The 27,823-nt window shown below is 39.0% G+C and overlaps 1 protein-coding gene across 3 annotated transcripts in view; it reads left to right on the forward strand.

Annotated features, from left to right (window-relative positions):
* Nucleotides 1–7,356, forward strand: part of LOC149312845 (E3 ubiquitin-protein ligase SH3RF1-like) — a 74,441-nt gene extending 67,085 nt beyond the window's left edge. For all 3 annotated transcript variants that reach the window (XM_089525515.1, XM_089525517.1, XM_089525516.1), the window contains one exon: nucleotides 5,520–7,356. In XM_089525515.1, coding sequence (XP_089381641.1) covers nucleotides 5,520–5,688 — 169 coding nt within the window. In that variant the 3' untranslated portion in view covers nucleotides 5,689–7,356. The remainder of the gene's footprint in view (nucleotides 1–5,519) is intronic.
* The last annotated feature ends 20,467 nt before the right edge of the window (nucleotides 7,357–27,823 follow it).

The raw sequence follows: 27,823 nt of genomic DNA on the forward strand, positions 1-27,823 counted from the left end.
TTCAAGGTGTTTATTGTTCCAATAAATATGCCTTTGGTTTACCATAGCTTGGTTTCAGGACACTCCCTCCGCCGCATACTTACGCTTGTCAGTCTAAACCCATTTGTATGCTTCGCAGAGACCACGAAGAAGGACAGGTTGCTTACCTGTAACAGTATTTCTTCGAGTGGTCATCTGCGAATACATACAAATCTCACCCGTCCATCCCCTCAGTGTCCTGCTCTTATTGGCTCTTTCCATCGCCTGCTTGGCGGAAAAATTGCGGAACTGGGGAAAGAGCGGGAAGGCAGGGGCCTTATAACGGGTGGGCGGAGTTACCACCAAAAAGTTTCTATATGTTGCAAAGTGAACTTTGCCCAGTGATTCCAGAAGTTTCCGAGCAGCACTGCGCAGGCGCAGTGAAACCCATTTGTATGTATTCGCAGATGACCACTCGAAGAAATACTGTTACAGGTAAGCAACCTGTTCTTCTCAGTTGGCAGGACATGGATTTTCTCCTGGAATACTGCTCATTTAGATTATATCATAGAGTCTGCTCTATATTTAAGTGGCACACAAAATTTGTAATATTCATTTGCTTTTGACATGTTAGTACTTAAAAATGTGTCAAATATGCAGGGAAAACATCAGTTTGATTTCCTGAGCTGGATCCAAACATAGTCATACTTAGGGTAGGCCTACTAAAAATCATTGAGACAGTCACATGTCACTTAACACCATTGATTATGATTGGTCTACTCTAACAAAATGTGAAGACGGCCTGATAATCATAAGAAAGCCGTGTCATCCTTCTTAATTCTGTGAACATGTTAGAGACGTTAAGAAAGGCAGTACATAATAAATGGTTATGCATAAGAGTACAGTGTCATCTGTTTATCATTGCATTTCCTATCATTCCAGCTTAGAAGGAAAAAACATCCCCATACCACAATTTTCATCCATAAGTGCTGTTATCTCTGCTCCTCACTCTTCTTTTCCTCCTTTGGTGGTGTGGCAGGGTGGATTGGCCCACTGGATGTGTTTATATAAGATAATATTTCAGTGGTACAACTAGAAAAACAGCAGCTGAAAATTCAATGAAAAATTGTTAGTATATAAGGTGTGAAGTGAAGTTCATTTTTATTGTAGTCATAGACCAGCACAGACGTGTGAAAAGACTTGCTTCTTGGGAAAAATTCATAATTAGATGTTCACTTTTTATATTATAACTTCTTGATCAGGAAATTAGAATACTCAGCGTACTAATTCAACTACATATTTCTCCTGCATTATGAATTTTGCTCTGAAACATGTAAATGTGATATCCTGCATCATCATTTAATAGAATATATGTAACAGTTAGGGGTGGGGTGGGATTGGATGACTCTTAACTTAGGGGCTATACAGACGGGCAGCTAAAAGCCACCCATCTTTCTCCCAGGTCAGTTCTGTGGCAGCCGCACAACTCACCACCGACGCACTCCTTAAAAAGAACCCGCTGTAGGCAGCTTATCTTTACAGGTGTCATTATGGTGCTCACGCACCATGATAACGTTTGGGCGCTCTGATGCATGTGTGTCATCATGGTGCAGCCCATGTAAATGGGGGTGCACTATGATGGCATATGGGTGCCAATAGTAGGCTGGGCGCACATGGACGCCCAGCCCTATCTAGCTCTAATTTCAGACCCAGGCCGGTGCAAAGTGCCCATCTGTACTGGCCTTAGAAAAGTTTTTAAAAGCTGAAAATTATTAAATAAATCTTAGATCAAGGCTGAATTCTAGTCTTACTAAAAAGCAAGTATCACTGAACAGTGAAATCCTATGCAAATGACTTAAACGTAAACCTTGCTGTGATCAGTGGAGTTTAGCAACTGTGCATAGGATTGTAGCCTTAGAAACACAGGAAGCTACTGTATGCCAAGTCAGACTGCCAGTGCTATTGGCCAAAGGCCAGACATGCAGTGGATATAGAGTCACAAGAATCTTTAATATCACTTGTTTCTTCATCCTTTGCTTGATTCTTTTTCATGCAAAGCATGTGTTCTGCAATGAGCAACAGGTATTTCCCTTGTTTATTTCAGAGTAAATATATTTATTATAAGAATATTTCAGTTGATGGAACTATTAATGTGAAAATGTATATAATGTGGTCATACATTAAAGATGTTGGGCCAGAAACCTTTGACTGCTAACATCAGAAATTTTTGGATCCTGTTTCCTTCTATTTAACCAAATATGAATACAGTCGGCCCTCTGTATCCACAGATTCTTTATCCATGGATTCAAGCATTCACGGCTTTAAAATAATAAATTCTCAAACGCAATCCTTGATTTTGCTACATTATATAAGGGACATTATTTTACTGTGCCATTGTATTTCATGGGACTTGAGCACCCACATATTTTGGTATCCACCGGGGGAGGGGGTCCTGTAAGCAAACCCCAGCGGATACCAAGGGCCCACTGTATATAAAATGAAGCCAGGAGAATATTTAAATAAATAGTTTTGTACTGTCAGAGGAGACTGGTCTCCACATGCTTATTGATGATCTAAATTTATTCTTAAAAAGCCAAATACGCTTTGGCCTGTACATAAACTAGCTGGCTTTCTTCAGGGGCATTAATTCAAATACTAGTAGAAATGTCTGTTATTACAATCTTCTATTCTACTGGAGACCATGTACAGTGCTACCTCGGGTTACGAATTTAATTCGTTCCGCGGCGCCGTTCGTAACCCGATACATTTCGCAACCCGAAAAGCCGCTGGAAAGCCGCTAGCCGCTAGCCGCGCTTTGAATTTCGCGCCGAAACGCGCCGAAAAGATTTTCGTAACCCGAAAAATCTTTCGTAACCCGGAACAGTTTTTTTAAATCTAACTTTTTCGTACCCCGGAAATTTCGTAACGCGGTGAATTCGTATCCCGGGGTACCACTGTATTTGTAATTCCAGAAATTTTTACTGGTGTTTGAGTTAATGTCCCAGAAAAAGACAAATCAGTTTATGTACAGGCTGAAATGTATTGGGCTTTTAAAGAACAAATTCAGACCATCAATAAGCAAATGTTGATTCATAATACATGTTTTTATGTATTTTGCTTCTGTTACCAGAGGAAACTTATTTTGGGTACTGTATATACTCGACTATAAGTCGACCTCATGTATAAGTTGAGGGCAGGTTTTGAGGCCCAAATTATGGATTTTTGTCATGACCCGTGGACAAGTCGAGGGTAAAACTTGGAGGCTCCTTCAGTGTGTGTATGTGTGCATGTGGTAAGAGGGACTCTAATAGAGTCTTTTTGCTTCAGCATTTCAGATTTCGTTTCAGTCTTCACAGAGGTGTTGCGGGTGGAAGAGGGACTGTTTGTTTGTTTAAGAGCAATCAATCACCCAGGACTCTTGCTGCTTTGCTCAGGAGAAAAATAAACTCTCTTGACTGCATGGGAAAGAGCTGCTACCACATTACCATACTGACTTGTAAATAAATCGACCTGGGATTTTGGGGTCAATTTTTGGGCATAAATTTTTCGACTTATAGATGAGTATATATGGTAGATTATATATAAGATTTATGAGATTTCATATGTAGTTTTTCTCATTATATTTATATAATAATGCATAAAATCACTCACTTTACATACTAATCTTAACATAGTATATGTTCATTTTGGTATTTTAAAAAAAAATCTGCAGTGGCACCTAAAATTATATATATTCAACAATGAGAAAAAATATTTTGGGAAAAATATAGTTAAAATAGAAATGGAAAAAAAGTTACAGCTGTTACAGCTTTTCAAATTATTATATTTTGGCTTCTTTTGTATCAGGCTGTTCAGTGCACATTATATATACATTTCTGACTGAGCTTTAACCTAAACAAGACAACAGAATAATTACTTCTGTGCTTATAACAATGAAGGCATATATTTGATCCAAATGCAGTGTAGCTATTTGTGTTTCCTCTGCAGCTCTATAATTGTACCTAATTCTTGATAACATAAAGCCTTGGCCATTTTATCAGCTACTTTTTAATACTTTGGGGAATTTTGCCTGTATACAATCTTTCACAATTTTATTGTAAGGATTTTTTAAATAAGAAAATCCATGTCCCAGCTAGGTATAACTCTATATAGCTTTTTTTTTCTGTGCCTGATGATGAAACTGCATTGATTTTAAGAATTTCTGTATGAGTTTATGCATGGTTACTGAGATTGGGAGACAGTCATTTTGAGAGTTGAAAGTAACATGAAAATGCTTTTACTTCCTATGTTTCTCTTTCATTCGTCTGAATATTTTCAGACAAATGTTTGTTTCATAAGCTTTCTTACTTTCAATATCAGAGCAACGCACAGTGTTATACAATGAGTCCTTGGTATCGTCTTGGGTCGTTCCAGGACCCCCCCCCCCCCCCCATGGATACCAATATACATATTTCAAGCCGTGCATGGTTTAATCCATGGATAAGGAATCCATGGATAGAGAGGGCCAGCTATACACTTGTCCCTCCACATTCGCTGGGGTTAGGGGCACAGGACCTCTGTTAATGTGGAAAAACCACAAATAACAAAAACACTGTTTTTATTTGAGAGAACACCTCTTCTAAGAATCTCTAAGTCCTCCAGTGCAACTCTGTCGTCAACATCTGCCAGACATTGACCACAGAATTGCTCTGGAGGAGCTACAAATACCTAGTGGAGTGTTCTCTCTAGGAATCACTAGGTCCTTCAGTGCAACATTTGGTTAAAGTTCACCACAGAGTTGTCCTGGAGGACCTAAATATTTCTAGAGAGAACATATTAATAAAATTGGTGAATAATCAAAGCTGCAAAAGTCAAAGCCACAAATGTAGAGGGATAAATGTATATTCTCCCACCAAACACTTAACAGCAGTTCTTTTATTGAGAAGAGGATAGAGGTGATCCCATAACTGAATTGATAGTTATCTACAACTATGCAGAAATTTATTTAATTTCCTAAATTTATAAAGGTATAGTAACTGTCAAAAAAGAGTTAAAATATTCTAGTCAGTGGTATGTTACAGTTAGTTCTACTCCTGTTGACTGATTTGTTTCTATCTACAGCAACAATGAGATCAGTGTATTTAATATGAACATGTAATCTCTGTTATGATGTACTCCTCTAAGCATTCTTTGGTCATGTATGCTATTCTATGCTATAAACATTAATATCTGTTGATGGGTACCAAATTTTAAATTTTATTATTATTAACTTGTCCTGTTGGACAAACTGGCATTACCAATTGTTTCTTGCCTTTTGAGGATGGCCTTCAAAGCCTTAATATTTATTTCTTCATTGAGAATTCTGTGAAGATGACTCGTGTATATTTCACTTGATATTATAGTGTTAATATACTTTCTGTTTAGAAAATATATTTATCTTTTGACTGACAAGCTGTAAACAGTTCAAGGCAAGCTTCCTGGGCAAGTTGTTTTTTTGACTTTTTTTTAAAACAAGCACAAACAGTTCCTGTAATATCCTGAACTAAATATATATATATATATATATATATATTCCTTTACAGATACAGAGTTGTGGTGTCCTATCCTCCTCAGAGTGAAGCTGAGCTTGAACTTAAAGAAGGAGACATTGTTTTTGTACACAAAAAACGTGAAGATGGCTGGTTCAAAGGCACATTGCAGCGAAATGGAAAAACTGGTCTTTTCCCTGGAAGCTTTGTAGAGAATGTCTGAGAAGACTCTTTTCAAATTTTCAAATCACACAGCACTATAGGATAGCACAAATTTTACAAGAAAGAGTGCAGCCATGGAAGACTTTTTAAATGACTGTAATATAAACAAATTTATATTTATGCTTTCCAGTATCCCACAGCACAATTAAACCAGCAAAGAAAGGTGATGAAATATTTGCTGGCTGTTTTTTGGCATCATTTTGAATTTTTAAGTGTAATGCGTGCCTTGTATAATATCTGATTTATTTTACAGAGGAACTTTTTTTCAAATGTATAACAAAGGAACAATTGTTTACAAGGCTGTAACTAATTTATTCTTGGTTTTCTAAACTTGAATTCTGCTTAATAGTTAAAGCTTAATGATTATGATTAACAAATTATTAATTTATGAAATAAGGTAAGGAGAAGCTGGATTCTCTCCTTATAGAGAGGCATAGTGACTAGCAGATGGCTTTCTCCCACTGTGTGTGACAGTGAAGTGAGTTTGTTTCATAGGTTAATGTTGGTTGTTTTGATGGTGAAGTGGTGTCTAATTGAATGATGCAAAGTGGGATCAAATGGCATTGTGAGGTTTTCTTGTTCTGGGTGGGAAACTGTCTGTCAGTAGCAAGTCTAAATATCCCAGACAGTGTAACGTTTTTTAAAAGGCAGAAATGTAACTGTAAGCAAAGTTAAACCTTAATATTCTCAGAGTGAGAATGAAAAATGGAGAAAATGTGGGAGATGGGGGGAAATCAACTTCCTCTAACTTCTGTTTGTTCAACTGTTTTGGATATTTGTCAGGATTCAGCTTTGCAGATTTGGCTGGTACTTTGGGCACATGGCACCCACAGAATATAAATGAGATATAAGGATGTTGATCACAAAACACTTGCAAGAAGTGGGAAATTGTGCTAGTGATTAGTTCATAGGATTCAAAATTGAATTTCAACAGTTGCACTCACTGTCTAAATATACCAAGAAATGTTGTTTGCTTCTTTCCCTTTTCAAAGTGATTTGCATGGCTGAGAGACAATTTTACAATGTTTGAGCAATAGTGGTGGTAAGTGATACACTCGTGTTTTTAAAGTAAAGGCTGTAAGAACACTGTGAAAATTTTGCTAATTTTGTAACTATTGCTAATTGCATATGTCTTAACTTCTTATTGTCTTGCATGTTTTACCAAATTCTCACAGGCATACAAACAGTAGCTGATTATTGCATTCCAATGTCCTGTGCCAGGTTAACTGGATAGTAAATCAATCACTTATCTGTTAACACAGAACCCACTGATGGAGGCCAGTGAGAGATTGGTTCCTGATAATTAAAAAGTGTTCTAGTCTTCAACATTATTCCAGTCATAGATATTTAGAAACACAGGAGGTTTGAGGTACCATATCATCAACTTAATTTCAGGCATGAAAGAATGTTTTCCCACTCACAATTTATCCCTTGCTACCTTTGAACATGTACACTTCTTTATAGCATGGGGAGATGACCACTGCCATATCACTCCATTTTCTGTCTTATGTAAGGAATTATTTGGAGCTGTTCTCCAATACAGGGTAGAGAGAACATGCCAGCAGTAGAAACATTCAGTTTAGTTTTTGCTCTCAGTTTGTTGATCTTTGTTTTGAGATATATGGGAGATAGAATGTTTTTGTGGGTTTTTCTGGCTATGTGGCCATATTCTAGAAGAGTTTCTTCCTGACGTTTCGCCAGCATCTGTGGCTGGCATCTTGAAGATGCCAGCCACAGATGCTGGCGAAACGTCAGGAAGAAACTCTTCTAGAACATGGCCACATAGCCAGAAAAACTATGGATGCTGGCCATGAAAGCCTTTGACTTCACATTGGAGATAGAATGGTCCGATTCTTCATATATTGGTCTTCTTAACTAAAGTATTAAGTTCTAATTGGAACATTTTAAAATTGTCCATCCATTAGAGGATAAGGGCAATAATCTGCATCTTTCACTTCCTCAATTATCTTTTAGCATGTATAGCCCTTACTCTTTCCCCTTCTTTTTCATGCAGATTATAAAGTGGCTGGGAGAGCTAAGGAAGAGAAGCACATTAGCTAGCTAGAAGATAAACTCCTTTGACACTTACAATACTCAAAATTTCTTCTCAAGATGTCTTGTGGCTGTAAGATTTTGCAATGGAGTAGATTTTACTTCACCTCCTCATGTTTTCAATTAGTTTTCTGTCTGAGAAAGGCACAACCCATCTGTACATTTGTCTTTGTCTCTAATCTTTCCCAATAGTATACAGGCTGGGGCAAGATGAGTTGAGAACTGACAAACCAGACCCTTGGGTGTCTGGGAACTACCAGTTGCTAATCCCTAAATTAATCCTGTAAAGCAAATACTACTGTTTCCAATAATATGGGCATTTCCCCAGAGGTGTTTTTTTTAAAGGATGTGGCACTGGTGAACCATATTTTACGTCCAAAATTGCCTTTTTACCACTACTTGACTATAGCAGTCTTGTAAGATTGACCTTGGCCTGCTCCTATATCATAGGAGCTGTTACTACCTTTTATTCTTTAAATGTGTAACAGGAAGAAATTCAGTGGGTACCTCAGCATAGACACACTGCCATGGGGAAAGCTTCATCTGTTGCCAGTCATACAGCTGTTGAAGACAAAGAACTCTATTATGAAGAAACTTGAGTGACCTTCAGGTCAGCACCTTCTTCACTACGATAACAGTAGACCTTGCAGCATAATATGAATTAAAGGAGAGATATGCAAAGTAAAGGAAAAAAACATAGAGTAGATAGTTGTCATCTAATGAATTTGTGATGTAAAACAACTGATTTTTTTTACTTTACAAATAAGAGGAGATCATTATTAGTTGAATGAGTTTTTTTTTAAATATCAGCTAGTTTCACCATGGTCTTAATATAAAATTGAAACTGAAATCATTCCAACATTAACACTCATATGAGACACTGTACAACTCAGTTCTTGTGAAATTTTAAAAGGTTAGTTTACTTGAATGTTCATATGATAAACAAGCTATTTAAAATAGGGAAATGCTGGCATCAGCTTTCATCAGCATAAATTGACACTACTGTGTCAATGTTATTTTCACATATTAGTGTTTTTATATATTAAAGACTACTACAGATTTTTTTTCTCTTTTCCATAAAGTAGAATACTTGTGTGACACAGGTACCTCTATTCATAGGGTTTTATTATGTAAAGTCTATCAAAATATAAATTAATACAATAGTGTTGTTAGATATAATACATTTTCTAATGACTTTTTAAAAGAAGGAATCACTTTTAGGTTTTAAGAACTTGTTACACAATGGTACAACAAAAAATTCAGTTTTCCATGCCTAGAGACATTTATAAAATTGTGCAAGTTGGATTGGGATTTGGGGTTTTACTGCTTGTATGTAATCCAGTGTAAGAACAAAATAAGCCCTTTACATTTTGGGTATTTACTTAAAGAAATTATGTGGAAAATTTTAATGTCTATATTTGAGGTCCAGTGAATGTTATGTGTTTTTCTCTGTTAAATTTCCCTTCCTAATAAATATTTTCTTAGCAAACAGCTTAAGCTCAATGTGTGTTGGAAAAAAAAACTAATTAATTAGGGCAAATAGTCACATTATACATACTTTAATAATCTGTATTTGTTCAATCAATCAATCAAATAAAAAAGCTCCAGGATGAATTGCACGTGGGGATGGAAATCATAATAATAGTTCTGAGATAAATTGAGATGATGTGACTGATGAGCTTCTCCATATCCATCTGATTCTAGTAATATCTGTAAGAGATAGCGCTTGTGCCAAACCACTCATGCTTTATTAAATCCCTCTAGGTCAGTTGTCTGCATATCATTAGTTACTTCAGAGCTCTTTATGCATAAAATGTATTCCCTGTGCAGGGGTGGCAGAAGCAGATATATAGTTGGATTGAATTCTTCAGTTTAAAAGAGCAAAGATGTTATGATGTATTTTGTTATGAAAATTATATTAAATAAAAGGCAACCAGCCCCAAAGGAACTGCAAAACTTAATTTTTAATGTGAAGCACAAGAAACATTACCCAAATTATCATTTAAGACTGGAATCTGCATGAAGAAAGCTTGTGTTTATGTGGGGAAAAAATCTGATGCAAGAAGACAGAGACAGTGTGAATGCTAGTAGGAGGCTTGATGCCTGAGCAGTATTTTGAATATTTAATGTAGTTCTGCAAGTAGCACTATCAGAAGTTACAACATGAGGAGGCAAAAATTTACTTTCCCTTTTAGGTAAGGGATCTAATAATAAGATCCACAAAAGGCAGGGCCTGTTCAGTGAGCACTTCTCGAGGACTCGGATAAAGCTTTAGAGAAGGGGTGACCTTGGACAAGTCACATGCTCTCAGCCTCAGTGGAAGGATCCCTGCGTAAGGCAAGGTTCCACTGTATTTTTGTTTTTTGTTATGCAGGCTCATATAATGAGGCAACATCTACCAAAAAGATGACGTTTGGGGGGCATGTACCATGCCATGACTATGCACTGCCATTCTGTTGACTGAACTGATTCAAATGTAAAGCTGCAGGGTGCTATGATGTCTGGCATCATATTTAAAGGGTTCTTGGAAGACGGTAGAACTCAACCAATGGCTGGCAATTTCTTTTGATAATTTAGTTGTGAATAATTCAGTTCTGATCACTGGAAATTTTAAGTATATGACCTTTCTCAAACAAAACTTGAAAATGTAGCATACCCACATGACAGCTGTCACAGGCCCAGAGGTCAGAGGTTTATTATACAGTTTTCTTTGGGTTGGAATTAATTAAAGGCTTGGGGGGGGGGGGCTCTCTTTCTTCTACTTGCTCATTCTTAGAAATCCTTGTTTTGTTCATCCTTCCCACCTCCTTTTTTCTTCCACAGCCTCTGAGTGTTTGACAGATTGTTCTGGGTCTGCATCATATTTACATAATTTGAACATGAGCAGCATGCTATACCACATTAGTGCAAATGATGAATAAGCCAAACTAATTGGGGCATGCAATAGACAGGCACAGAATAGGGTTCACTTGGCATGTGTGCTGTAATCAACTGCAGATTCTTAGAAAAAATATATAAAGGGCAATAAAGCCATTCTTACTATGTACCATCAAAGGAAACATGGAATTAAACATCTAAATTGGGGGGAGGGGTTCATTTCTATTACATTTCAAATTAAAACAAAAATATATATCCAAAACCCCTGCTGCATAATGTTTTTAGGGAGCACATCTGCTTCATTACTGCTTAGAAATCCAAAGGCTGATTGCTCTTCCTCAACCTTCTAAAAAAAGCCAGGCAGGAACAAATTTGCTTCCTTTTTACATGGCACTTACTGATATTGAGAGGACCACACCCTAAAAATGGCGCTGGCTCTGGTTTAGTTTGGGTGAATAGGGGCAGTCAAGATGCTAGCAGAATCAGATGAGTTGGTATTTAGGAAGATGTTACCATATAAGGTAATAAGGTTCTTTGGCTTCTGCGATTGGTTTACATTACATGGGGTGATGTAGGGAGAAGGTATAAAAGATAGATAAGCCCGATAGGGGGCACTGCAGTCTTGGTAACACTCTCTGAGTGTGCTGCAGCCCTGCAGTAATAAATGGTGTTTTGTTTCTCTTGACTTTCGGTTTCCTGACTCCTTCTTCCAGCGGCGGGCCACCAGCTTGTGGGTTTCGGCGACCCCTCAGTTTGCTACAATATGAGAACTCATGTGAGAACCTGAATAAAGTTTTGTATAGAAAGAGACTTGATTTCTATTCTGAGACAACTGGGAAAGTAAAGGCTGATGCAAGGAGTTGTGGACTTAATTCTTAGGTTCCATACAAAAATGTGGCTAGTATAATCAATATGCTGTGGAAGGCCTGTACCTCTGCCATATTCTGGCTGACATCCTATTTTTTGTATATACCTATGCAAGTCTCTTATGCTTGCACATGTCCTTTTCGGGGGCATTGCGGAGGTTGGAATTTCATTACTTTCTCTGCAATACCCAAATCCCCCCTCCCCGACTTACCATACAGCCTCTGACACACTCGCACCCATTCCGTGCCTCCCAGGCAGGATAGGGGAAATGTTTGGCTATGTCCCAGTAGCCAGCTGCAAAATGAATACAGTGCCACAGGACTCCAGTGGATTTCAGCACTGGTGTAATCTCTCTGTGTCAGGCTACAGAGACATAGTCAGATGCTTCTGCAATCCTGTCCATTTTTCATGAGACATGGAATGTTTGTGGGAAGGGAGGCTTTAGAGACTGTACAGTAAGTCCTGGGAAGTGGTACATGGCTCAGCCTAGTACAGGTCCACATGCAGAACTGCTATGCTATATTGAGCCATGTAGGATTGCAGCCTTGTATTCTTCATTCATGGTACTAGCAATCCCACTTTTGAACAAAGGTTGCATAATCTGCATATGCAAAACTTTAGGGAATCCGATCGCACTACAGTTGGACCTTCGTATCCATGTGGGATCTGTTCTGGACTTCCCTGCAGATACAAAAACCCCAAAACACAACACAGGACCTCAACTCCTGTTGTCCTTAATGGCAGCGCAATGTGTGTATCACCATAGCACAGCTGCATATACACACCACCATTGAGAACAACAGGGCTTGCCATCTGCAGATGCTCAAATCCACAGATGGCAAGCCAATGGATAACAAGATCCCACTGTACATTCGCCTCCAATGACCCTGCTGTTGTTGCTTCTGGTTGTTGCTCAACTGATGGTGAAACTATTTAAACCTTTGGCCTCAGCTGATTCGCACTTGCTGACCCTCAAAACTCTCTTTTTGGTCACCTTCACTTTGGCAAGGAGAGCAAGTGAATTATCTGCATTTAGGTGTGATGAACTGTTCCTCTGTTTTTACAGAGATAAAGTTGCCTTATGGCCTGACATCACCTTTGTGCCAAAGGTTGTCTCACAATTCCATATTAACCAGGAAATTGTCTTGTTTTTTATAAGAACCCAAACCCCAGATCCAGAGAAATCGCTCCAACCCCTGGATGTCTCGCCTTTTACCTTTAATAACTGCTGTTTTGCTGTTCTAAAAGACATGTCCTAGTAGGCCTAAGAAAGAACAGCATGTTTCTGCTCAATGCCTAAGTGAATAGTGAAAACCATTAGGCTTATGAATTTGCAAAGACGGCTGTCTCTAATAATGGTATGAGCATTAAACCAATAGAGGGAAAAGGCCCTTATAAAACCTGTCCCAAGTAGCATAAGAAGTCAGTCCTACCTTTTTGCATATCAACAATCAGCCCATCGTTTGGCACAGTCCCAACATATTTTGCAAAGATAGGTCAACATCCATATCATCTGCATAAGTTTTGCTGAAGTTTCTAATTGGCATCTGATTTGATGGCTGGGTGTAGCCTACCCATATCCACTAAAAGGCACCAATACTCTTTGTGAATACATAACAAGCAAATATCCTTAGTGTGGACAAATGAACCAATGCATATCTTCCGACATTTCACAAATGGAAACTCTAGTGTCCCTAATGTATTAACTTGATCCCTAATTGTCTGAGCTATCGTGTGTGTTTCCATGTGTGTGTGTGTGTGTGTGTGTGTGTGTGTGTGTGAAAGAAATGGGAGGCACAATTGACAGCAGATACTAATTTCAAAGAAGCCCTGATAATTTGATGCAAAACCAAAATAGAAGTGAACTAGAGACAGTGTAGGAAGGAGAAAATAGGTAAACAAGGATAGTTATTAGCTTCCGGGCACAGTATAAGGTGTTGGTCATTAACTATAAAGCCCTACATGGCTTGGGTCCAGTGTACCTGAGGGAATCCTTCCCGCGCTCTCAGGTCTTCTGGGAAGAATCTTTTGCAGTCCAAGAAAACCAGACTGGTATCGACTTCCCAGAAGACGTTTTCTGTTGCCGCTCCAAAAGTCTGGAATGACCTGCTGGAGGAGATCCGCCATATAACATCTTTGGAGGCTTTTAAAAAGGCTATAAAAACAGATCTCTTCCGGCAGGCCTTCCCAAATTGACCTCCTCGGAATGTTCACTCTCCAGTTGGGAATTGTCGTTTTTAATGGTATTTTAAGGTGGGAGGAAGATAGGGAATTGTATTTTATATGCTTTGCTATGTTTTTTACTTGTGATTTGTTGTGTTCTATTTTTATTGTTCTTATGTTTGTTGTTACCCGCCTCGATCCAAAACAGAGAGGCGGGATACAAATAAATATTTTATTATTATTATTATTATTATTATTATTATTTGGAACATATGCATAAATTAAACTTTTTAAGATGAATATTGGTGAGAGAGTGTAAATGGAAGAGGTGGTTACTGACAAATGAAAAATTATGTGGTGCAGCTTGTGCACATTTGTTATCTATGGTAAAATACAAAGGTTGGGAGACAGAGAGGCATTATTGTGTGAAGGTTTTGTTGTTTTGCTTAATGCGCTGGAAGAAGGAGGGTGTCATCAATTTGTCTAGAATGTATTACATCTTTCTTTTCTTACCCCCTGCTGTGAGACAGCTTGCTACCTTCTTCAGCAAATGTTCCTCCTTAAAGAGTGTAATTTCTCTTATCTGGCAGAGATAATCAGTAGGCTTTTAAGAATAAACTGATGCTGAACCCTGTGTTCTTAGGCTATGTACAGTCTGCCATGCTGAAGTTGTATTAGCTTCAGTTCTGCACCAGTATGTATCATGACAGTGAAGTCAACTCTTCTGCAAAGGGAGAAGTCTTGTCTTGGAATGGAATGGAGGAAATGTTGCTCTTCCTGCCCAATGTAAGACATGAGGAAAGTGTAATGATTTATGTGTGAAAGGAGCAGGTGAGGGTCAGGCATATATCCTTAAAACAAAAGTATATATTCTGAAGGAAATGGTGGGCACTGCTGCAGCAAATGAGCCTGTGTTGTTCAAAACTGCCCCTTTTCTTTCTCCTGTCTCCACTTCAGCTTTTTAAATTATATTTCTGTACAACCCACTTTACACACAGCAAAGAGAAATCTAGCTGGAGGGAGAATAGCATTTAAGCAGCAACCTCCCACTGAAGTGTGAATTATAGGTTTCCAGCAACAGCAGCAGTGCAACCTGAAGAGAGGAGGTTTATACTCCCTGTAACCAAAAGGCTCTGGGGGTGTGCTAAGTTCTCCAGATCAGAACAGTCTGTGCTTAACACACTTAAGCAAATGGACAGTTTTGAGAATCTGAACTGGATTGCTTTCTTCCAGCTTCCTAGCATTCATCTCTCCTCCCCTTCCACCCCCCACCCCGTTCACTTTTGAAGCCTTCAATGCTTCTTTCAACTGGTAAACAGTTTTACTACGTGGCTGTGCTTTATAGCCCATTGCACCACTTCTAGTTTTTATGGAAAGAACTGCATTGTTACTAGGGCTAATCAAAGATGTTTTTGCTGCCTAAAGCTCAATCTACACAAGGGCTGTATCCCAGCTCCATTGCATAGTATCCCTGCTCCAATTTGATTCCTTTACTGCTGCACACACCTGTTTTAATCCAATCTGAAATCAGTTTGGAAAACCATGCAGGATGCCCATTACATAGCCACAGGGGTGTAAAAGGATATTTCTATTGTGTGCACATGCTTGCTCTATTGGTTTGCATGGTCACAACCACATTACTTGCAAATTTAGTTTGTTTTCTTTGTTTGTTTTAATTCCTGCAACACATGTGCACATTCATATATTTGCACATTAGCTTAAGTCAGCATGGCATAATGGTAGGAGAGTTGGACTATGACTCTGGAGATGAGAGTTTGATTCCCTGCTCAGCCATGAAATCCACTGGGTGACCTTGGACAAGTCACATGCTCTCAGCCTCAGTGGAAGGCAATAGCAAACCTCTTCTAAACAAACCTGCCAAGTAAACCCCAGGATAGGTTTGCCTTAGGTTTGTTGTAAGTTGTAAAGGACTTGAACGCACACAGCAACAGAAGCAAATTTAACGAAATAGCCTTCATTCCGATTGCCCACCTGCACATCTATAAAGGGGGAAGTGAAATGCCAGCATGTGCAATTGTGTGTATGTGAAGGTTTTCAAAGAAGCATCCAGTTGGGGGCAGGGGGAGGTGACACCTCATTTTCTGGATGCCGGTAGAAACAAGGGAGCTATCCTTCCATGGCAGGAATGATTAGATGACCTAGGTGATCACCTGAATTAGGGGACCAACCTGGCCCCACTCTTCCCCACCCCTGATTCCGCCACAGTCCCAATTTGGAGGTCAAACAACACATTTAAAATACCAACACTTCTCAAAGTCAGCAGTGTAAACTAGAGTTTTTAAAACCACTTTAAAGGCCTCAGTCATCAAAAAGAAAGATTCTCACATTGGAAGGAAAGGAATGTTGTGGATTCAAGATGAGAACACATTATTTAACCTATGTTGATGAGGCAGAACCAAAAAACAGTGCTTCTTTTCTCCAGTATCAAAAGGCATGAAGGTGATAGTTCTTTTCCAAGTCTCCTGTTAAGTAGAAAAATCTCAAAATGAGCAGTGCTAGAGCAAGGGAAAGTGCAATTTTATTGTCTGAGGTAGATAGAAAGCCTAGACATCCATATTTTCTTCATAACACAAATGAACAGACACGATATGCATTAAACTTGTCAGTTTTGAAGCCATACTTAACTTTGAGAAAATGTAAGAAATTTCCCTCAATATTATATATGTTTTATATATAATATATATATATTAGTATTAGTATTATATTAATATTACTAGTATTAGCCTATATAGGATTTAGCTCTTCTGGCCACCTCTATGTTGAACGGTTAGCATCTTAGTTAGTGAATTACAATATTAAGTCCAACTTACACTATCCTCACTCATTTTTTTTGGTTGTTATGGAGGCCAGAGTTCTGTAGCAAACAGGAAATAACCAATATCCCCAACCTCCCTAAAACTTGGGATGAATGTCTTAAAGAAAAGGTGTTTGGAGGAGCAAATGGACAGGAGATATGTCATGGTTATGCATGTGTCGAATATCTCCTAATCCAGGGCCTCAGCCAATACTAATTTAGGAAATTGGGTAGGAAATCCACCATGTCTGTTTTACTCTCTTATACATGCACACATGATGGCCAGGATCCTGGATTGGGTGTTGTATCAAAATAATATCTTGTGGGTCTTTCAGAAGTCCTGGAGGATTTTATCATTGCTGTGCATACAGATATTGCAACATAGCTGGATGTTTCTCGAGTACCTTCCCAGTTTCCAACAGCCAGCAAAATTGCCAGATCGGGAGAACTGCATCAGCTCACAGGTGGGTGGTGCTGGTTGTCTTGAAATCTCAGTGAATATGAATCTATTGCCCTGGTAAAAGTTGCAAGTGCACAAAGACAGACACCAGAGGCCTATCATCATCATCATCATCATCATCATCATCATCATCATCATCATCATCATCCTGCATGCAGATCTCTCCTTCTTTGGAAGTTGAAATCCAAAAACAACAAATTAAAGAAATTAACAATTTATTACCTTCTTATGAGTACCTATGAGTACCATTTTTCTATTGATAGTTTAAAAGTCACCTTAATAATTGGAGGAGGGAAGAGAGATGGGGATGTTGAAAAACAACCTGAAGGGAAATATTTTAGCAGTTTCCACACCTATTCCTCCACTGAAATTAGCAGCTGGCTGCACGATTGTTAATTTTGTTTGTTTCTTACCTTCAGGCCAAAATCCGTCTTCTGCAGCAGAAACCCTTCAGATTCTCAAGAGTGTTTCTTAAATATCTTGACCTCTGGCCTTTAATTTAGAACTACTCTACTTTCTTCCCGCAGGACAATCAATTTGTTCTGCAGGTGAGCGCATGGAGATCATTGTGCATAGCTATAGATATGCAGCTTGCTGCTGTGGGCAAGGACGATAACTCATCCATGTAGGGGGAAAAATTATCAGAAGCACAGAGGCAGCTTTTAAGAAATCCCAAGCCTCACTTGGGAAGGGGCAGGGAGACAAAAGCGCTGAAAGATGTTCTCTTCTCTGGAAGTTTATTCTACCTTCCCCACCCAGCATCCTAAATCTTATAGAAGATCTGTGTTGCTTTTCTCTTTGAAGGAGCAGTGGCTACGATGGACCTGGCAACTGTGGTACACGCTCTGGTAACCTCACAACTCGACTTTTGCAATGCACTCTACATGGGGCTACTCTTGTGCCTAGTCCAGAAACTTTGGCTAGTGAATACTATGGCAACCAGGTTGCCAATTTTTTCCAGGCAAACATTCTCTGAAGATGCCAGCCACAGATACTGGCGAAACGTCAGAAAGAAACTCTGCTAGAACATGGCCACATAGCCCGAAAAACCCACAAAAAACTATGGATGCCAGCCATGAAAGCCTTCAACTTTACATTACAAATGACCCTGCTTAGCTTCCAAGATCAGACAATATCTGGTGCCTTTAGGTTATATGCTTGGTACCAAATCCAAAGTACTTCAAAGACAACACACTTTGGATCAGTAAATTTCTATGCCAACACAAACATACATATACATAGAAGGAAGTAACTCAGAATACTGAAATGACACTGTGGGCAGAATGAGAACCTGAATTTTATTCTGTTACCTGATCCGAAGAAGCCCATTTGCTTCAAAATAACTGTATTTAGCAATGTCCAAGAGTTTATGAAAGCCTTGGTCACTATTCATATAAAACCATTTATCTGCTTGGCTCCAAAGCTCAGGCTGCAATTTGGCTTTCCGGGGAAGTCCTCTTGTGGTTTGCTGCTGCACAGTTTTTCTCACGGTCTATAAGAGCACACATGGGACAGGAGATGAGTCAGCAGTCGAATCACTTTAAAGTGGTGATCAGCTCTACAGCTGAAGGATGTGCCCTCGGTCAGAGTGTTTATTTCAAATGCATGGGATTGTTGATACAACTGAAGGACCTAAGACCAAGAAATATTGTTAAACAAACAATGGGGATGTGTGGAATTGGTTAACATGCAGTTTCCCTTTTGATGCTAGTTAATCTCCATTCCATTCTTGACAGCAAATTACCAGTGGGTAGTTCATAGCCCGTCTTCAAAAGTACTGGCTTGTGAATATTGATAACTTCAGTGCTTTGGGAAAGTTACATGTTTGGATTACAACTCTCAGAGTGCCACTCTGCCATGGCCAGTGGCCATGTTTGTATGGAAAACTCTGGGAGTTGTAGTCCAACCAAGTAATTTTGCCAAGCTATAGTGTATTTCTAATATCTATTACACTATTTTAATGGGTGAATTAGCCCATCTGGATTAATCCTGTTGAAGTATGCAAATTCTAGTGGTTAATTTCTGTATGCTTAACTCTACTCAGGACTGACCTCTTCCTTCCAATAACAACTCCCAGTTGCCTTGTACTTTATTGTGCAATTTTTCTCAGAGTATGTGTATCCCTGTTAAACCCCTGTTAAATTTTGCACTTTATTGTGCAATTCTTCTCTGAGTATGTGTATCCCTGTTACAGTAAATCAGTCTGTTGGATTTCAATGTGCTGGATTTCAATTTATTCATTAAAAAAAAATAAGTGTAGGAAATTCTGTTGGGTTGTCATTTCTTGTCCATGTTGTCAGGCCACAATAGCTGGAACAGATCCCAATAAATCAGCTTTGGACACATCACAGATCACATCACTTTGGACACATCACAGCAAATTTATTGCAGCCAAGGAGCCTGCTCCTAACTCCTCTGAGCTTGTTGTCTACAAGGTCTTCACCACCCAAAACAATTCCATTTGGCAACAAACTGAGGATGCTAAGGAAGATACAAAATACCCACATCCTAGCTCATACATAATAGGTACAACAATTTTTTTACTTGCAATTGATCATATTCACTTTATAATTTAGATAATCTGTGCTACAGCCATCATCCCGCCTCTTTCATTCTCTTTATAAACCAGGAAACATCACAGATTCTAAGGCACTGTCATATATATGTGTGGGCAATTGTGTCACCACAATGAGTCCAGATTTCCACAGATTACATGTCCTGTAATAGCCAGAATATATCCTGGAATCAGGAATCTCATAGATTCCACAGGTTTCCTGAGGTGGACCTTAATCATTCTATCATCTCTTCAGAGGGTTCTATTATTGTCAGTACAAATCTTACAAGTAAATGACAACAGATACATCGACACTCCTTGCCTGAAAGCGTCAAATCACCCTTCCTTGGCCAAGGGGGGGGGGGGGGGAAGGTCTAGGGAACAATCCATCACATCTATTGAGGCACTCACCAAATTACAAATCCCAGTATTCCATAGTATGGCACCATAACAGTAAAAGTGGTATCAAACTGCTAGGACTATTGTTTGTAAAGAGAGTAGATGACTGCAGCCTTAATGTCAGATTTGCTAGTGTACACTATGATTACTTGGAAGGAATGCAAAAACACTCTTCATAAAATCAAAGGAGATGTGTATTTTTTCTATTATGTTCCAGAGGTTAGATCACACTCTTAGAACAGTAATCAAGCCATCTCCTGATATAAATATGAGAAATCTATAGAAATGTATAGAAATATGTACAGAGAACCAGTGTGGTGTAGTGGTTTGGGTGTTGTGACTACGACACTGGGGACCAGGGTTCAATTCCTGGCTTGGGCATGAAACTCACTGGCTGACTTTGGGCAAGTCATATGCTCTCAGCCTTAGGGGAAGGCAATAGCAAACAAATCTTACAAAGAAAACCCCATGATAGGTTCGACTTAGGGTCACCATAATTCAGAAATGACTTGAAGGCACAGAACAACACACACACACACGTATATTCTTGCTGCGGTCAAGTTGACTTTGCCCTATGGATGAGAGACCTCCAAGTCACCCTATCATCAACAGCTCTGCTCAGGTCTGGCAGATACAAGGCTGTGGATTTCTTGATTGAGTCAATCTACGTGGAATGCAATCTCCCTCTTTTCCCACTGCCTTATCCTTTGCTAAGCATTATCATGTTTTCTAGTGAGACTAGTGCAATATGTATACATTTCATTTCTTGTTTTACTATGTTTAGCTTCCTGATTCATGCTTCTCACATTCTATGTTCCTCTCTAATATGTGTTGTGCAGCTTCAGATTTTCCTTCAGCCACTGAGCACATTTAGTTTGGCTCCTCACCAAGAAAAGCCTGTCTGACATGGGAGACCGTGCCAGAAACATAGCTTCTTGTCTCACAGGAGCATGCAATCCCACTGCTGTGGAAAAGATAGTGCCACTGGTAGTGGTAGTGGTGGTGGTATGTGTGTTTGTGTAGTACAGTAGAAAAATTGCATATTTGCTTCTCTTGCACCCCTAAGAGTTCTGGGCAATGGAAAAGATACAAAACTGGCAGGAAGGACTTGATCTGGCTTAAAGTAGTATTCATATAAAGTGTGTCTAATTTAAATGGAATGCACTTTACTGTCATAAGCCATGACTCCTCTTCCATCCCCATGGCATAATTAATCCATGACTCACTTAGGCAATGCCCAGAATTGTTTTCTAACAAAAGTGTGTATGTATGTGTGTGTGTGCGTGCGTGCGCGCATGCTTTCTTTCATGCAAAGCATGAAGTAAATATTGCCCAGGGCTGTTTGGAAAGCCAGCCTGCTGTGGCTGCCTTTTCTTTAAAATACACAGACATCAAAATAAATTGAAATCTTAACTGAAGGTAAATTCATAATTGCTCCCTTGCTAAACACCTGGCACCAAAGAAGAGATTGGAGGTGTCTAAATCTGAGGCACTTTCCCAACAGTTGAATCTATAAGCACATCCCGGACAGTGGTTTTCCCCATGACTAGGAAAGGATTAAGAGGATTAAGCATAATCTTCATGTGGCCAAGAGCTACTGAATAATAGAATAGAATCATCTTCATATTTTTGAACTATAATCACTAAAAACAGAGTGGACCATATTGAATGGCTGACATATTAATGATAGGTTAGCCAGATTTTATGCCTAGATTTAATAGAGACAATGGAAGTCAACTTTTAATTAGCAGCTTTGCCAATCCAAAATAGATTTGAGTCTAGTTACATCTTGGAAAATTTGCATTCTTTGATTGCAGTCCCTATAATGTCCCAGCCAACCAGCTGGCTAGCAGATTCAGGAAGCTCTAATAATAAAAAAGTAACACGGAAAGATGTGTGTTTTTTCCTGAATTTTAATGTGTCTGCTCAGAACCAGGATGGCATACTATTAGCAGGGTTGGCCCAAGACATTTTGCTGCCTGAGGCAAATGGCATCCCTGCCCCCAACTTGATGGTATATAGGTTTTAATGCGAAATAGACTTTTTAAACTCCTGAAGCAGAAAATTCCATAAGCACCTTTCTCACAAGGAACCAAAAGCACCCTGGCAGTAAAAATATAGCAATAAAAGTTAATCATTTCTGCTGTCTTATGATACCCCCTCAGGTGTTACCTGTAGCAGCAAACCAGCTTTCCTTTCTGCTTAGCTCCTACTATATGGGATCTGTGGCCAAACACTACATTGCTATGGATGCTAACTGAGTAGAGTTGATCTAGAGGTTCCTAGAGAGGTGGTCTCTCAGGTGGAAAAAACAGTGTTTTTTTATTTCCAATGTTTCCACTTTTATGGGGGTCCTGTGCACCCTTAACCCCAGTGAATGTGCAGAGCCCACTGTATAGTGCTACATTTCAATTTAACTACTATGGCAATGTCCTGTGGAATCCTGGATTGACAATTTATCCAGGGTTATTTTGAATTCTCAGCCTGAGGGCCCTAGTGCTTCACCAAGCTATAAACCCCAGGATTCCATAGGATGCACCCATGGCAGATAAAGTGGCATCATAGCACTATCTTTGTGTAGTATGAATGGGCCCCAGGACTTCTCATCCTTAGCTTCGAAGACCCCATGGCCTTTCTCCCTACTTTATCCTCTGTCTTTCTGCTTCTCCTTCTTCTATAAAGTGGAGACGGGGAGGCTTCTTTTGTTGGGGTGGGGGGAAGAGTCACCTTTTGTGAATTTTCTGATGCAATATCCTAATGGCGGGTGGAAAGTGGGGCCAGAAGAAGAAGTGAGTGAGACCCCTGTTCTCTTTCACTTTCTGCTCCATACATCAATTAATGTGAATGGCAGAGGAAGAAGAAAGTAATATATAGTCCCATTCACTAACAGATAAATTTAAAATGATACCTTTATTGGTATCATTGTTTGGATGTTCTTGGATTTGCTATATAGCAAACATGGCTACCTGTAGATGTTAGATAAATTTAAAGCAACTGCATATTATCAATTATCAATTAATGTATTATTGATTATTACTGTTATGCTTTAGGCCAGCTACTGATCTCTTTGCCAACTTGAAATTGTGTTACAAAAGAAACTTAAAAAATACAATTTGGAAAGGAACAATATCTATAACAAAATGAACTGACAAAATAGAAATAGAATATACAAAAGAAAATAGAAAAAATAAATGGGGGTAAACCAAAACTAGCAGCACCCAGCACTGCACCAAAACAGATACAGTACCCAGAAACAGTTTTAGCAAAACTGAAAGCCTTTTGAAAAATGTCAGGTTTTCACCCATGCCTGAAGGCACAGCATACATTCTGCAGAGCTGGTGCTACCTCCAAAAAATTCTAGCCCCTGATAAACTCTGTCCAATGTCAGCTAGTGAGGGTGGGAGGGATAAGATGTTGGGTATCAGGCAAACAGCACAAACTGATAGATATGGGAGAAATCAGGCCTTCAAACATTCAGGTCCCAAACTACTCAGAGCTTTATAGGTAAGCATCAGGATGCAAGATCTTACATTGACTTCATAAACTAATGCTCAACCAGTGTAGATCATATAATCAGAGCTTTAAAAATATTTTGGGGAGTAGATCCCAAAACTAACTTCCCCTAGCTTTATATGTAACATTAAATTAATGTACGCTGGGATCCTATGCCCAACAGCTGGGCTGAAAATTTTTGAACCAGCTGCAATTACCCGACAACTTTCCCAATTGGGCCTTGAAAGATCTTCAAATAGTCTAGAGATTTTCAAGGAATGGATAAACTGCAGCCAGGCTTTACGTCTAGGAGTGCAGCTGGCATACCAGCTGCAACCTCACTCTGCCCCCCCCCCCTCCTTTATAAGTAGAAAAACCAAGCTGAGAGAGAAGAGTCTACTTCCTTAGAAAGCAGCTGAAGAATACCAGTCAGTTGGTTGTTACATTATGCCTAAGGTTGCTGAGCTAGCCCAGTGAGCTGAATACTAAAACAGACTGAAGGAAATCTTGGCAGTGCTGGACAATGAATTTGATCAGCTTGTGCCTGCCTGAGGTTAATGATGCGTAATACCCTGTGGTGAGGTTGGAAAGCTGTTAGAGGCTGGTTGGAAATGCATGGTCAAAAGAAGAAGAAGCAATTGCTACTGTCCCACGGAAAGAAAAGTCATCATCGTAAAATGGAAATTGGAAAACCAAATCTAATTTGAGCCCATAAATTTCAGGGATCTAGGGGAAGAAACAGTGTCGGAATAGTTTTTTTGTGGGTTTTTCGAACTATGTGGCCATGTTTGAGAAGAGTTTCTTTCTGACGTTTCACCAGCATCTGTGGCTGGCGATGCCAGCCACAGATACTGGTGAAACGTCAGGAAGTAACTCTTCTAGAACATGGCCACATAGTCCGAAAAACCCACAAAAAACTATGGATGCCGGTCATGAAAGCATTCGACTTCACATTGACAGAATACATGTTAAGAAAGCCACGGGAAATAAGGATTGTAAGGTCCACCTTTGAAGTGTCTCGGTATTATAATAAAGAATTATTCTTTCTGCAATGTAACTACAGCCCTAATTATTTCTGTATTTATTTATTTACAAAGTACATTGTTAAGCTGTCCCATAAGTATTGTCTGTTAGGTGGTACAAAAATTAAAATAATAAAAAAGAATATAAAAGTTCTAATAGCATTAAAAGCATCTCCAAAATTGCATGGGGAAATATTTAAAAGGACTTCAGCTGCTGAGAGCTTGGAAATGTTGCTACCGCCAAGTTTGTTTTTCTATCGATCTCTCCAAATTTGAGAGTGCCCTTTATCTGGTCAAAAAACAGATGTGTGTGAATTGCTTCTTCTGGATGTGGATTCATCTTTCAAAATGGTCATTGGGTCTCTCTGTACTGTTTACATATTAAAAAACAATAACCAGCAGACCATTTTTTCAAAATCAGAAATGGACTTTGGAAGATTTTGTTTAGAGGACTGACTGATCCTCAGACTGATGACAAAAGCATTGTCCTGGAGTAAATTTGGCTATGCATTGGCATTTAGGGGGAAGAGGCCAGCCTCTGTCTTGTCATTAGCTCCTTCAATACCCATTGATACCAAATACCCAAATGAGGCTATTGTTTTAATTGAAGTAGAATGATGAATAAAATGATCACAAAAATGTGTTCACATTGCTATTGCTCAAAATAATTTCTAACAAAGATGTAAGAGAAAGACATTTATGAAGGAAGAATTACAGTATCAGCTCACTATAATTCCTGGTCTTAGTTTCCTTAGTTCATTTTATGGAAATGAATACATTAGCTTGATTGACACTATGGAAGCCTAATGGAGACAAAACAATTTTCTCTGTTTTACTAATATTGATGCTTTGTTCTGTTTTACAGGGTCCCCTCCATCCTAATCTTCAAGCTGGCAGAATCAGAGGTTCTTTATGATTTAGGTGTTCCTTACAGTTCAGGATCTCGTAGCTCCATTTGTGGCACAAAATAAAATATAATAAAATAAAGTTTAAAATGCCAACCAAAGTTATACATATACTTATGTGTCCGTGTTATACAAAGGTGTACACTTTATTTTCTGAAAGTAACAAAATAACTTGATCTATAAAGTGGGGCTAGTATTACATTTGTCAATTTTTCCAAAAATCTTATTTTTTTTCTGAAAAAAGGGGGAAAAATTTACTGTGTAATGCTACATTATGCTAGTTGATGCTCAGGAGGCCCCAATGCAACAGCCTGCAGCAATAGGAAGAGAGATAGCTTGAATGGCAACCACGTGAACAGATCAGAATAAGGCAATTCCCATAAATTCATTGAAAGCAAAATGACAACTTGCAAAATTCTTGAATTCTAAGGCATACCCCTGTTTGATCTTCTGGCTCTAAGAAGACAGGATGAAGCCCCTGGAAATGATGCAGAGGATGTTAGAAACAGAATGAATCACAAACAGGGATCTGACAACTCTAGGTATAGCAAGCTCTCAGCACTTACAGCCACATATTTAGCTCCTCTTTGCACTTTATTTACTTTTACCTGAGGGATAGGAATCATGCAGATCTCCACTTGCTGTTGGACTGTAACTCCCAGCAACCCTAGTAAGCATTGTCAATAGCAAGGAATTCTGGCACCTGCAATGAATGTATGGAAGAACACATGACATTTATCTCTTTTATATCTAAGACTTCTTTACTGGTCCTCCTTCTTGTGCTCAGTGAGCAGTGATTCTATCCCTGACTTTTAGCATCAGAAATCTGCATGGAAACATTCTCATCAGTTGAGCCAGCCAATGTTCTGTACAACCATATTGGTTAAGGCAGAAAATGGGTTTGCACAGAACTGCACATCCTGTTTCAACATTATACGAAACATTAAAGTTAGATCGATGGACCTTCTATGCTTGAACGGGCAGTAAATAAGGAATTACAATATGATGCATGAAACATTATCTTAATGCATCAGTTGAGTAGACATGAAATGACTGCTGTCTTCATTCTTCTTTATTATCAGCCACCAAGGGGGTTGCTGCTCAGAGGCAGATTGTGGAGCCATGAGAAGATCTAAACCTCTTTCAAGAAAATTAGCGTGTGGCAGAAACGCATAAAATGTTGTGAGAAATAGAATTAAAGAATTTTGATTAAAGAATAATGATGTTTTAAAATGACATTTTTCTGCATTAGCCACAGGAGCTAATTCTTTGATTGCAGTGGGATTACACTTGCACACTAATTTCCCCTTTTATCTAAAATGTTCATCAGTGGATCTGAAATTTGTCCAAGATGATAATGTTTTAATGAAAAGCTTTGTTCCTTTTTAAATGTCCCTGAAGAGTGAATGTTCACACTAAAAAGTAAATTAAAAATAACCCAAACAATCATTTTAAAATGTTACTTCTCATTTTTAATATTTATACCAGTTGATGGGTATTTTTAAAGCAGAGAATAATAATCACACTTCACTACTACTTAACCATTGCTATCCAGTGGAACACAGAACCTCTGGAACAACAACAACAAAGGTTTCTTTTTGTTTAGCTAGGAATGACCTTCTCAGTTGACCTCAGGCCAGCAAAAATATTTTAGTGGACTTCCAGGAATCATGTGCAGCCATTTCCCCCCACATGTCACAGCAAGAAAGTGGAGATAATGTGACAATTGATAAAAAAAAATACCCTTCATATAGCTTCAATGCAGAGGAAAGCCATGTCTGTGATAATCTGAGGCCCTGTGCAGACTGGCCTTAAAGGCTGGCTTGGGGACAGAGTTGGGGCGTAGCATCCATATGATGCATGCCCCAGCTCCGCCTCCAGGGTGGCATGATGCTGCATGCCGCATCACACAGCGCGCAGTATCATGCCACTTCTCTGGTGCTGTGTCCACACAACGCAGCACTGAAGGAATGTCATAAAACTGCAGAGCTACGGCTATCGCATCCTTTCCAGGGCGCAAAAAGGAGCTGCTTTTTGTGGCTCCTTTTCATGCCCTGGAAAGGCCAAATTGGGGCCACGGCATGCGGTTGCTGTGGCCCCTATCTGGCTGTCCATACAGCCCCTGAGTGGTTCTTTTCCTACCAATATTTATTTTCCTAATTTTAATAATATTTATTACAGTAATTCCTTCCGCACTCAAACATTCCGAGTCAGACCTCATGGAAGCTTACTTCTGGCTAGACATGCATAGGAGTTTATTATATGTTGCATAGTTGTGAATTCGCACACCTTTTTTTGTAACTGCATCACACTGCTTTATGATTAAATTGATGCAGCTATTTTCATTACTTCATGGAACAGTACCTTTTGTTACCATGAGTTTCTAATCTTTTACACATGTTTTCATTTCTGTCATAGCTGAAGTGTTTAGGGGTGTGAATATTCCTGGGCCATGATCAACTATGCTGCCCTCTCCTCACAAAATTATCATGACATCCAAGTTATATGATGCCCTACAAGCTTGATGTAA

The sequence above is a fragment of the Sceloporus occidentalis genome, unplaced genomic scaffold (assembly GCF_023333645.1).
Source record: "Sceloporus occidentalis isolate IW3139 unplaced genomic scaffold, rSceOcc1.0.p SCAF_5, whole genome shotgun sequence".
In the NCBI taxonomy this organism is placed as follows: domain Eukaryota; kingdom Metazoa; phylum Chordata; class Lepidosauria; order Squamata; family Phrynosomatidae; genus Sceloporus; species Sceloporus occidentalis.